Source organism: Bos javanicus, chromosome 2, assembly GCF_032452875.1.
Source record: "Bos javanicus breed banteng chromosome 2, ARS-OSU_banteng_1.0, whole genome shotgun sequence".
In the NCBI taxonomy this organism is placed as follows: domain Eukaryota; kingdom Metazoa; phylum Chordata; class Mammalia; order Artiodactyla; family Bovidae; genus Bos; species Bos javanicus.
Genome location: NC_083869.1, coordinates 71,742,021 through 71,754,982, shown reverse-complemented (window position 1 = coordinate 71,754,982; position 12,962 = coordinate 71,742,021). Strand labels below are relative to the sequence as shown.

Genomic DNA, 12,962 nt, shown 5'->3' with positions numbered 1-12,962 from the left:
AAAGAGAGGTGGGAGAAAGGGCGTTTCAGAAGAGTATGAGGAAAATCCCAGGGTGGATATACTTACTGTCTTAATTGTGGTGTGGGTTCATGGATGTACATACATTATATATTCCAAACAAAAAATTTTAAACTTTAAAAATGGTAGCTTATTGTATATCAATTATATCTTAATAAAGCTTTTAAAAATGTAAAATCTGCCAGGACTAGGTCCACATTCCCCCAGGGGCAAGAACAGCCTGAAGGGCAAGTGTTGCTCCCATGCGAACCAGTATTTTCTTCTTAAATTATATAGTTCTTGAGCTCATTTTTCAAAAAGAACTATTTAATTTACTATTTAGTACTTGAATTTCCATGATGAGAAATCTGCCTCCTTCTTTTTTGTTTTGTTTGGCTGCACCACGTGGCATGCAGCATCTTAGTTCCTCGACAAGGAATCGAACCTGTGCCTCCTGCAGTGGAAGCACAGAGCCTTAACCACTGGACCACCAGGGAAGTCCATTGAGCTTACTTTTTTTCAAATTAATATCCAGGTAGAAATTTCATCCTGTTTCAGGGATGATTTTCTCCCAAAGTGGTTTCCTTAACTATCTTTTGTATCTATAGTCATCATGATTAGATTTTGTTTTCTATGGTACAGTCAGGGTAAATTACTTGATTTTTCTTTTTTCATCTGAGTCTGGTTTAAATCTGGTTAAAGACTGGTTACTATGACCTATTAATATTTTTATTGCCTAAATGAAGTGGTGTGTATATATTTACTGTGTATATCATATTTTCAAGAAGAGAGGGAATAAAAAATGCCACAAAAGTGTAGTTCTTGTATAACAAGCCTGGTGGTCTTTAGGTTAGGGATGCAGTTTATCAAGGGAACACCGTTATGGTCTGCACTGCTCTCTCATGGGGCTCTCGTCTGTCCCTACTAAGATTTAGCACCAATAGATAAGACTGTTTGATTTTTCCTTGACTGTCACAATTGTTGTCATATTGCTGCTGCTGCTAAGTCGCTTCAGTCGTGTCCGACTCTGTGCGACCCCAGAGACGGCAGCCCACCAGGCTCCCCTGTCCCTGGGATTCTCCAGGCAACAACACTGGAGTGGGTTGCCATTTCCTTCTCCAATGCATGAAAGTGAAAGTCAAAGTGAAGTCGCTCAGTCGTGTCCGACTCTTAGCGACCCCATGGACTGCAGCCCACCAGGCTCCTTGGTCCATGGGATATTCCAGGCAAGAGTACTGGAGTGGGGTGCCATTGCCTTCTCCGAACTGTTGTCATACTCACTATCTAAATCTAATTACCTTTAAATTTACAAGTACTAATACCTTACTTTTCCCAATACTGTTTTTAGGATGGTGACAGGGAATCAATTATAACATCAAGCCAGTTAAGAATGTTCTGTGCCTATTTTGTGATTACAATTTCCTTAATTCTAGTTAAGTGCTGATAATGAGTTTTTGGGCTATTTTTACTACTTATTTGGAAGAAGATGTATTTTTGATGGTATATCCTGTACTACACTACATGCTGTGTTTTGTTTTTTCTGATTACATATAGGGCAATTATAAATGCTTGAGGTTTATAAATCTTTTCTGGGCCACACCTGAATATTCTCCTCATGAAAAGGTTTTCTTGTAAATATTTAACAAAGATACAATGGAAATTATAACATGAGTAGGTTGTAAATAATATGGTTGATTCTTTAGAAAACAATGACCTGGAATTGTCAATGGAACAAGTTTCTTAAGTCTGTTTATATGTTGAGAACCTACAGAACTTTTTGCTGATATAAATTAAGGAGGCCACATTTCACGGAGATTTTGACCCAGTTGGCATGTATGAGTAAGAGATTCTCTAGTTCAGTAAACTAGACCTTTATTTAAGGGGAGGAAAAATCAACAGTAAAGAATCAAAGCATAAGCAATACTTACCAGTACCGGAATTTTGAACCTAATGTAAAATAATGTGCAAAAAAATTCTTTTGAGGTGGAAGTGGTCTGTCCAAACGGAAGAATGTGTGATGTTCTACACACGCTTTCCACAAGTTTTTACATGCTCTGTAGTTCACCATGTTAAATCCCAATAATGTTTCTCTAGATTCATGCTGTAATAAATGACAAAAGGCAGAGAATATCATGAAAATGTCAGAATCTAATGCTCCATTTATTTTTTACAGATAAATAGTCTAGTCGTACAAACACTAATCCTTCTTGTGTCTTTTCTGCTTATCCAATCGAGAACCAGTAATATAAATAGGTGGCAAAATGTGGACCTTATTTGGCAATTTTACAAATCATAGGAACTTTTACTTTAGAGTACAGTTAGAAATAAATTTAGGGCTTCCCTTGAGGCTCAGCTGGTAAAGAATCCGCCTGCAATGCGAGAGACCTAGGTTCGATCCCTTGGGTTAGGAAGATCCCCTGGAGAAGGGAAAGGCTACCCACTCCAGTATTCTGGCCTGGAGAATTCCATGGACTGTAGAGTCCATGGGGTCGCAAAGAGTCGGACACAACTGAGCAACTTTCACAAATAAATTTAAAACTTGATATATACCTATTTTCAAAACTTAATAGCTATAATCATTTTAAAATATAATCCTTGCCCACAAATTAAACTTTAAGATACATCAACATACCTTTCAACAATATTTTTAAATTTATAAATCTGTCTAGATTGTAAATAAGTAAATAAAAACATTCAGCACTTCAGAACACTACTTTGAAACTCATTTTAAAACTAAGTAGCAACAGAACAGAAGCATTCCTTTAACTTAAAACATTTGGCACCAATTACTATTTAAGTAAACAGTTTTTTTTTTTTACTATTTAAGTAAACAGTTTTTTTTAATCTATAGCAAGGCAGACACGTCATAAATGTAGAGCTCTGATTTTCAGTGACTGTAACCTTTGACCCTCCCAACCTGATTCAGAAATGTGTCATTAGCAGCACCTGTGAGTATCCTTCATCCTCCCTTTCTACCAGATTACCTCTGTAAAGGTGACTACCCTTCTGACTTTATGACCACAGATTGTTATGTTTGTTTTCAATTTTACATACATGGACTCATTCATGTGTATCTTGACTTCTTTTGTTCATTATTATGTTTCTATATTCCTCCATTTAATTGTGAAGCAGTAATTGACTCATTTTCACTCTACACAGTATTCTATTGTATGACAAGACCACAGTTTATTTATCCACTTTTGACAGACATTTACTGTTTATAGCTTGGTAAGGTAAAAATATCGCTCCTATGTATATTCCTGTATTTTGTCTAATGCATGTAGGTGTGAATTTTTGTTTGGATCATAGATGTCATGTGCTCACCTCTAGTAGATACCACCCAACAGTTTCCCAAGATGATTAGCTCAATATTCACTTCTTCCTACAAGCAATGAATGTTCCACATACTCCCAAATCACTGGGTTCACCAATCTTTTCATTACACTATTCTGATGGCTGTGAGGAATTATCACATTCTGGTTATAATTTGTATTTCTCTGCTGTTTAACGAGGTTCATGGTACTGGATGAGGAGATACTCTCAGTTCTGTTCTCAACTCTGGAGTGTCTGTTCAAGTCACTAATGTATTTCTGGATTGGCTTGGATATACAACGAAGGACATGGTGTATGTGTTTATTATACACATATTCTATGCTATTTGCCATAGTTCTTAATTTTAACACAGTCCAAATTATCGATCTTCTCCTTTAATGTTCAATTTCCTTCTACATCCTATTAAGGCAATCTTTGCCTATCAAAAGGTCATGAAGATTTTTTTCTGTAACTAAAATACAGTAAAATGTCCATGTATAAATATTAAATAGTGATGCTAGAAAATGATATGTTAAAATATTACTTACTGATCATCAGAGAATTCTTAATTATGCATAAGAGTTGGCTTTGTATGTACTAACACTACCTCAGAGAATCGTTGTGAAGACTAAATGATATGAAAATAGTTGATACACATTATCAGGCACATAGTAAGATCTCCAGAAATGTTAGATACTATATTATTATTATTACAAATAACAAGAGTACCACAGGAAGCCAATGGAAAAATTGGCTTCAGTATCACCTCCTACAAATATAATTATCAAAAGTAAAATAAAATGTCTGTTCTCCAGTTTCCAGACATGATTTAATATATTTTATTCCTCTAAACATTTATTTAAACATGTACAATAGTGTTCATTAACAGCATTAATCATAATAGCCACATTCAGAAATGGCAAAACTGTCCATTAAAATAATTAAGAATGAATAACTAATTGATAGTATATTCAGTCAGTAGAATTCCAAATAGCAATGGAGCAAAATACTGCTCTGTGTAACAACACAGATGAATCTCCCAATGCTAAGGGAAAGAAGGCAGACAAAAACATTCTGTGTGATTTCATATTTTAAAAGCTCAAAACAGGACAAACTAATTCATGATGCTACAAATGAGAATAATATTCAGCTTTTGGGAGAGTTAACAACTGTTACTGCATCAGCTCTGTTAGCAATAATACTAGCTTCTGAGGTGGTAGTAATGTTCTATATAATAACATTGTATATTATATACCTATCAAGCACTATACTTAATTTCTGCCTGATTTATTTCAAAAACTCTCTTCAAAAAACTTCCATATTTTGTGAATATAAATGATGATGAATTATACTTAATAGATCAAGATCCTCTATAAAATGCATTTGATTCAAATACATTTTGCACACATATAAACACCCTAAAATATGCGTTAATTTGTCAAGACTTCTAATAATGTCAGTCAAAGGATAAGGCTAATTTAATTCAGTGAAATAGATAAAAACTATTTATAAGATGACACTCTTTACAATACTGTACTTTCTACGATAACTCAACATGTTGTATTTATTGATAATATTAAAAAAGGACATTACCATTTCTAACAATGGCAGGAAATGTACTACACGTTCATGAACTACAAAGAAAACTAAACACTCAGATTCCCTACAATGAAATGAACTTACATATAAAAGGAAGTGCTACAGATTTAGTTTAAAAAAAAGAAAGGTACAAAGAAAAAGGACATATAAATCCTCAGTTACTGACCTTATGAATAGAATACGGGGACTGACAATGAATATCACAACTGAAATTAGTTTCTATGTTCAAGAGACAGCAGAACAGCTATCTAGAATAACCTCAGATCAGAACCACAGAAACACTGGAGAAATAATTTGTCACAAACTATAAATTAACTTAGTTGGCAGTTATTAATAGTATTAATAACACTTTTATTTACACTAAAAGTTCTGTAATGAATATTTCTTTATAAACAATTTATATTAATAAGAACAATACTTACCAATTCTTTTCTTAACTGAATAAAAAACTGTTTGCACTTAAAAGAAATTTTCACAATTTTCAACCTGGATAAAAAGAGAATGAATTGAAGTATTTAAAATATTGAACAAATATAAAAGTATCAACCAAAGAGTAGTTAAAAATAATCTTTTAACTGCATGTTTAGCAATATCTATTTAACTATATGTACATATACACCAAATAATATATATATACATATATACATTAAAAAATCAAAAGTTTTTGGTGTGTCATGAAAAAATAATTAGAATTTATACACTAAGTTGAGCTATTTTACCAGAACATTTACTGAGAACTTATCCATTTTTCAATTTTGTATCTGAAATTTACATAAAAACACATATTACAAGTTAAAATTTCAAGAATACCAAAAATATAGTTTATTTATTCTTTAAAACTACAAGTAGTTTCCTTGTTCTGCATGCAAAGAGCTTAGAAATCACCACTACATCCTAGCAACAAGTAAAGAGCTAAACAGACTTAAACATCATCAATTCTTCTTGGATCCGAAAGAAAGAGAAGAGCACAGAGCAAACTCTACCTCTGAGATTTGAGATATGAACAGCTGAGTACAGGGAATCAGAGCTTCCCAGGGAAGAGAACTGGGAGCAGAAACCATCAGAGGAAGCAGTGCCAGGGTAGGAAAACCTGAACTGTATTTCATGAATTGTTGAAAGCTCAGCATGGTTAACTATGAGAGTGAAAAACTCCAAGAGGACCCAGTCATAGGAAGGCCCTCACAGAATTCTAAGATTTATCTCCAGAAGCTCAAACAAATTCCAACAGTAAATATCAGAGGAAAATACCCTCAGGTTTCCAACAGGGAAAGGGGAAAAGAAACCATGTTGAAATAGGCCAGAGCACTCTGCTCTTAACAAGGTCTGCATTTAGGGGGGAAACAAGTTAACAAGAGCCTTAAATGATCCAGGGAAAGAAAATACCCGATTTCAGTCCACTCTAGAAATCTTGTCCCACCCAAAGAGGGAGAAAAAATTAAGAAACACTTGTGAAGCTCACAATCCAGAGGTTGAGGCTCAGAAAAACACAAAGCTAATCACAAGACTACACCACCCACTCCCCCCCACCCAACCCCCACCTCATCACTACATTCAGTTCAGTTCAGTTGCTCAGTTGTGTCTGACTCTTTGCAACCCCATGGGTCGCAGCACGCCAGACCTCCCTGTCCATCACCAACTCCCGGAGTTCACTCAGACTCACGTCCATTGAGTCAGTGATGCCATCCAGCCATCTCATCCTCTGTCGTCCCCTTCTCCTCCTGCCCCCAATCCCTCCCAGCATCAGAGTCTTTGCCAATGAGTCAACTCTTTGCATGAGGCGGCCAAAGTACTGAAGTTTCAGCTTTAGCATCATTCCTTCCAAAGAAATCCCAGGGCTGATCTCCTTCACAATGGACTGGATGGATCTCCTTGCTTTCCAAGGGACTCTCAAGAGTCTTCTCCAACACCAAAGTTCAAAAGCATCAATTCTTCGGTGCTCAGCCTTCTTCACAGTCCAACTCTCACATCCATACATGACCACTGGAAAAACCATAGCCTTGACTAGACGGACCTTTGTTGGCAAAGTAATGTCTCTGCTTTTGAATATCCTATCTAGGTTGGTCATAACTTTCCTTCCAAGGAGTAAGCGTCTTTTAATTTCATGGCTACATTACTAAGAGCCTATTTACAGCAGTTCCTTTTACCAAGGTTACCAATCAACCCTGAATATTCATTGGAAGGACTGATGCTGAAGCTCCAACACTTTGGCTATGCTATGTTAAGACCCAACTCACTGGAAAAGACCTTTGATGCTGGGAAAAACTGAGGGCAGAAGGAGAAGGTGGTGACAGAGGATGAGATGGTTAGATGGCATCATTGACTCAAGGGACATGAGTTAAAACAAACTCCAGTACATAGTGAAAGATAAGGAAGCCTGGAATGCTGCAGTTCACAGGGTCGCAAAGAATCAGACACAACTTAGTGACTGAATAACAATCTTTTACCAGGATATCAGATCGGCCCATCAAGAAAAAATGACAAGGGATACCAAAAGGCAAAACAAACAATATAAAGACACAGTATGTATCAGGACCAGATGTGAAAGGAGTGCTGGAATTATCATTCTGAGAGTTTAAAACAACTTACTTAACATGCTAAGAGCTCCAGTGGATAAAGTAGAGAGCAAGAAAAGATAGGCAATGTAAGCACAGAAATAAAAATCATGAAAAAGGGTACCAAAATATAAAATTAATATTCAGAAACCAGTTCCACTTCTATACACTAACAACAAACTAACAGAAAGAGAAATTAAAACAATCCCATTTACTATCACAGTAAAGAGAATAAAATACCTGGGAATAAACCTACCTAAGAAAATGAAAGACATGTACTTGGAAAACTGAAACACACTGATGAAAGACACTGAAAATGATGCAAACATATGGAAAGATACACTGTATTTTTAGATTGGAAGAATTATTATTGTTAAAGTGACCAATTACCCAAAGAAATCTACATATTCAAGGCAATCTCTATCAAAATACCAATGCATTTTTCACAGAACTAGAACAAATAATTTCAAATTTTGTATAGAAATACAAAAGACTCTAAACAGCCAAACAATCTTGAAAAAGAAAAACAGCAGAAGGAATCATGCTCCCTGACTTCAAACTATACTACAAAGCTACAGAAATCAAAACAGTATGGTACTGGCACAAAAACAGACACAGAAATCAATGGAAGAAGATGGAAAGTCCAGAAATAAACTCATGCATGCACCTATGGTCATGAATCTATGACAAAGGAACAAAGAATATACAATGAAGACAGTCTCTTCAATAACTGGTGCTGGGAAAACTGGACAGCTACGTGTTAAAAAATGAGGTTAGAAAATTCTCTAACACCATAAACAAAACTAAACTCAAAATGGATTAAAGACTTAAATATAAGACTGGATACCATAAAACTCCTAGAAGAAAACATAAGCAAATAGTCTTTGACATAAATCATGGCAACATTTTTTGGGAACCATATCCTAAAACAAATGAAATAAAAACAAACAAATGAGACCTGCTGCTGCTGCTAAGTCGTTTCAGTTGTGCCCAACTCTTAGCGACCCCATGGACTGGAGCCTACCAGGCTCCTCCGTCCATGGGATTTTCCAGGCAAGAGTAGTCGAGTGGGGTGCCATTGCCTTCTCCAAATGAGACCTAACTAAACTTAAAAGCTTTTGCATAGCAAAGGAAACCAACAACAAAAAGAAAATCTACTGAATGAGAGAAAATATTTGCAAATGATATGACCAATAAGGGGTTAACATCCAACATATATAAACAGCGCTTACAATTCAACATGAAAACAAAACAAAAATCAAACAACCCAAGTAAAAAGTAGAACTGAACAGATGTGCTTCCAAAGAGGAAATGGAGATGGCCAACATGCATATGAAAATATGCTCAATACTACTAATCATCAGAGAAATACAAATCAAAACCACAAAGAGATACCACTTCACATCTGTCAGAATGGCTAGCATCAGAAAGACAATAAATGTTGGGTGGGAATGTGGAGAAAAGAACTCTCACGCATTGTTGATGGGAATGTCAACTAGTACAGCCACTTGTGGAAAACACTAAAACTACACCAACTAGTTAAGGGATATATACAAATTAAAAGATGCAAAATATAACATTAAAAACATATAATATGAAAGGGGAGGAGTATAAAAGATATTTTTCACAGAACTAGAGCAAATAATCATCTAACTTGTATGGTACCACAAAAGACCCAAATATCCAAAGCAATCTTCAGAAATAATAAAGCCAGAGTTATCAGGCTACCTGACATCAGACTATATATTACAAAGCTACAGTAACCAAAACAGTCTGGCACTGGCACAGAAATAGATATAAATATCAGTGAAACAGAATAGAGGGCCCAGAAATAAACCCATGCTCACATGGTCAATTAATTTATGACAACAAGGAAAGAATGTACAATGGAGAAAAGATAGTCTCTTCAATAAATGGTGTTGGGAAAACTGGATGCTACGTGCAGGAAAATGAAACTGGACAACTTTGTCACATCATATACAAAAATAAATTCAAAATGGATTAAAGACAAAAATGTTAATACCTGAAAACATAAAACTCCAAGAAGAAAACACAAATAGTAACCCCTTTTGACATCAGTCTTAGTAATATTTTTTGGATATGTCTCCTCAGGTAAGGGAAGCAAAAGCAAAAATAAACAATGGGACTGCATCAAATTAAAAGATTTTGCACAGTGAAGGAAACCAACAAAAAGAAAAGATAGCCCACCAAATGAGAGAAGATATTCGCAAATGATATACCCAGTAAGGGGTTGATATCTAAGTATATAAACAACATATAACACAATACAAAAAAATTTTGATTAAAAAAATTAGGCAGAAGACCCGAAGAGGCATTTTTACAAAGATATACACATGACCCACAGTGACATTAAAAGATGCTCAGTATCACTAACTATCAGAGAAATGCAAACCACAATGAGATACCATCTCAGACCTGTCAGAATGGCTATTATCAAAATGACAAGAAATAACAAATGTTGATAAGGATGTGAAGAAAAGAGAATCTCTGTGCACAGTTGGTGGGAATGTAAATATGTGCCATTATCATGGAAAACAGTATGGAGGGGCCCCAAAAAAACTAAAAACAGAACTACTGTATGATCCAGCAGTTCCACTTCTGGGTATTTATCCAAAGTAAATAAAAACACTGAATCAAAAAGATTTATGTATCCTTCTGTTCACTGCAAGAAGCAACATTTAGAACCTTATATGAAACAACTGACTGATTCAAAATTGGGAAAGGAGTATGACAAGGTTGTTTATTGTCACTCCATTTATTCACTTATACGCAGAGCACATCATGCGAAATGCTGGGCTGGATGAGTTACAAGCTGGAATAAAGATTGCTAGGAGAAATATCAACAACCTCAGATATGCAAATGATACCACTTTAATGGCATAAAGAGAAGAGGAACTAAAGAAATCCTTGATGAGGGTGAAAGAGAAGAGTGAAAAAGATGGTTTAAGACTCAACATTCAAAAAAAATTAAGTTCATGGCATCTGGTCCCACCACTTCATGGCAAGTAGAAGGGGAAAAGGTGGATTTTTCTTCCTGGGCTCCAAAATCACTGTGGATGATGACTGCAGCCATGAAATTAAAAGACGATTGCTTCTTAGAAGAAAAGCTATGACAAACCTAGACAGTGTATTAAAAAGCAAAGATACCACTTTGATGACAAAGGTACGTATAATCAAGGCTATGGTCTTTTCAGTAGTCATGTACGGATGTGAGAGCTGGACCATAAAGAAGGCAGAGCACTGAAGAACCAATGCTTTCAAACTGTGGAGCTGAAGAAGACTTAAGAGTCCATTGGACAGCAAGGAGATCAAGCCAGTCAATCTTAAAGGAAATCAACCCTGAATACTCATTGGAAGGACTGATGCTGAAGCTGAAGCTCCAATATTTTGGCTACCTGATGTGAACAGCCAACTCATCAGAAGACTGCTGCTAGGAAAGATTGAGGGCAGAGGAGAAGGGGGAGACAGAGGATGAGATGGTTAGATGGCATCACTGATTCAACGACATGAACTTGGGCAAACTCCAGGAGATGGTGAGGGACAGGGAAGCCTGGAGTGCTGCAGTTCATGGGGTTGCAAAGAGTCAGACACAACTTGGCAACTGAACAACCAATGTTCACTGCAGAACTATTTATAACAGCCAAGATACAGAAACAATCTAAGTGTCCATATGAGTGGATAAAGATGTGATGTATGTGTGTAGATGTGTATGGATGTTCAGTTCAACTCAATTTAGTCGGTTAGTCGTGTCTGACTCTTTGCGACCCCATGAACCTCAGCACACCAGGCCTCCCTGTCCATCACCAACTCACAGAGTCTACCCAAACTCATGTCCATCGAGTCAGTGATGCCATTCAACCATCTCATCCTGTCATCTCCTTGTCCCAAATTCAATCTTTCTCAGCATCAGGGTCTTTTAAAATGAGTCAGTTCTTCGCAGCAGGTGGCCAAAGTACTGAAGTTTCAGCTTCAACATCAGTCCTTCCAATGAATATTCAGGACTGATTTCCTTTAGGATGGACTGGTTGGATCTCCTTGCAGTCCAAGGGACTCTCAAGAGTCTTCTCCAACACCACAGTTTAAAAGCATCATTACTCAGTCATTGAAAAGAAATCTTGTCATTGTGGCAACATGGATGGACCAGGAGGGTATTATGAAAATGAAATAACTAGAAAAACAAATACCTTATGATTTTATTTATATGTAGAATCTAAAAAACAAAAAAGTGACTTACAGATATAAACAGCAAATGAATGGTTGCTGAGGGGAGGCTTCAGTGCAGATAAAGACAAATATGTGAAAGGAATTAAGAGCACAAACTTCCAGGTGTAAAATAAGTCATGGGAGTGTAATACACACGGAGGGAATACAGTCAAAAACACATAATAATTTTATATAGTGACGGATGAAAACTGGACTTATTGTAGTGATTGTTTCATAATGTATACAAAATACTAAACTACTATGCTGTATACCTGAAACTAATGTTACACTAATTATAACTCATTAAAAAAAAACTGTTGAAGCTTGTTTTATGGCTAATGTATTTCTTCTTCTAATAAATAAGCTATGTATCCTTGAAAGGAATATGTATTTTGCTATTGCTAGGCACAGTATTGAAACAAGGGAAGGGGGCAGGGCGCAACCTTTAAAAGAATGACACAGCCACAGGACATGACAAAAACTGGTTAGAACCAACTAGATCCAAGATGATGGAAGCTTTGATTTCCAGTGGATCTTGAGCCTTGTTATTTGCTTACTGTAATGCATTAGCTACATGACACACCTGAGCTTCCCACTGAACCTGAGATTCAGTGCTAAAGAAACCTCATGCAATGTAGGAGACATGGGTTTGATCCCTGGGTCAGGAAGTTCCCTGGAAAAGGAAATGGCAACACACTCCAGTACTCCTGCCTGGAAAATCCCATCTTCCCAGCTTATTATTATTTGGCAGTTTACTTGCATGAACTCTACACCCCAATCTTCAGTTTATGTTTCTGCTATTGCTCTTCAGGAAGGCACAGCCCTGGGTGTGCCCAAAGTAATACTGAAATGACGGTAGTACCAGTCACCCCATCCTTTCAAAAACCACACCCAGCTGTAAACTTCTCTAACTGCCAACACACTGGTCTATTATTTTCAACAGTGCCCTATGTCATGAATTCCTTTAGAAACTAATTCAATTCAAATTGTTGCTATTCTGAAGAACAGTTTCTGTGGTAAGCATTTGAGGCTATCTCTTCTACTGTCCTTGATTTTGTCTCCTCTGTTGCCTTTGGGTTTCCCAAGAGAGTCCTTCTTAATTGGTCTGAGCTTTATAGTTAAATTTTGAACCTTCGTTATTATACAGGAGCCCTGGTGATGTGGCAGTTAAGTCTGGGGTTGGGCAGATGCCAGTCTCTAATCCTGTGATCCGGTCTCAGTGGGTTAGTGGTCTGGGCCTCTTGGCTGCACCCTTCAGTGCTCTGCAACTCACCCTTC

General features: G+C 36.5%; 1 protein-coding gene across 5 annotated transcripts in view; it reads right to left on the bottom strand.

The window, feature by feature from the left end:
- Window positions 1–12,962, bottom strand: part of PTPN4 (protein tyrosine phosphatase non-receptor type 4) — a 191,301-nt gene that overhangs the window by 70,877 nt on the left and 107,462 nt on the right. For all 5 annotated transcript variants that reach the window (XM_061439843.1, XM_061439856.1, XM_061439863.1 and 2 more), the window contains exons 11-12: window positions 5,331–5,394; window positions 1,926–2,098 (exon numbers count right to left, since the gene is read on the bottom strand). In XM_061439843.1, the coding sequence (XP_061295827.1) occupies window positions 1,926–2,098; window positions 5,331–5,394 (237 nt within the window). The remainder of the gene's footprint in view (window positions 1–1,925; window positions 2,099–5,330; window positions 5,395–12,962) is intronic.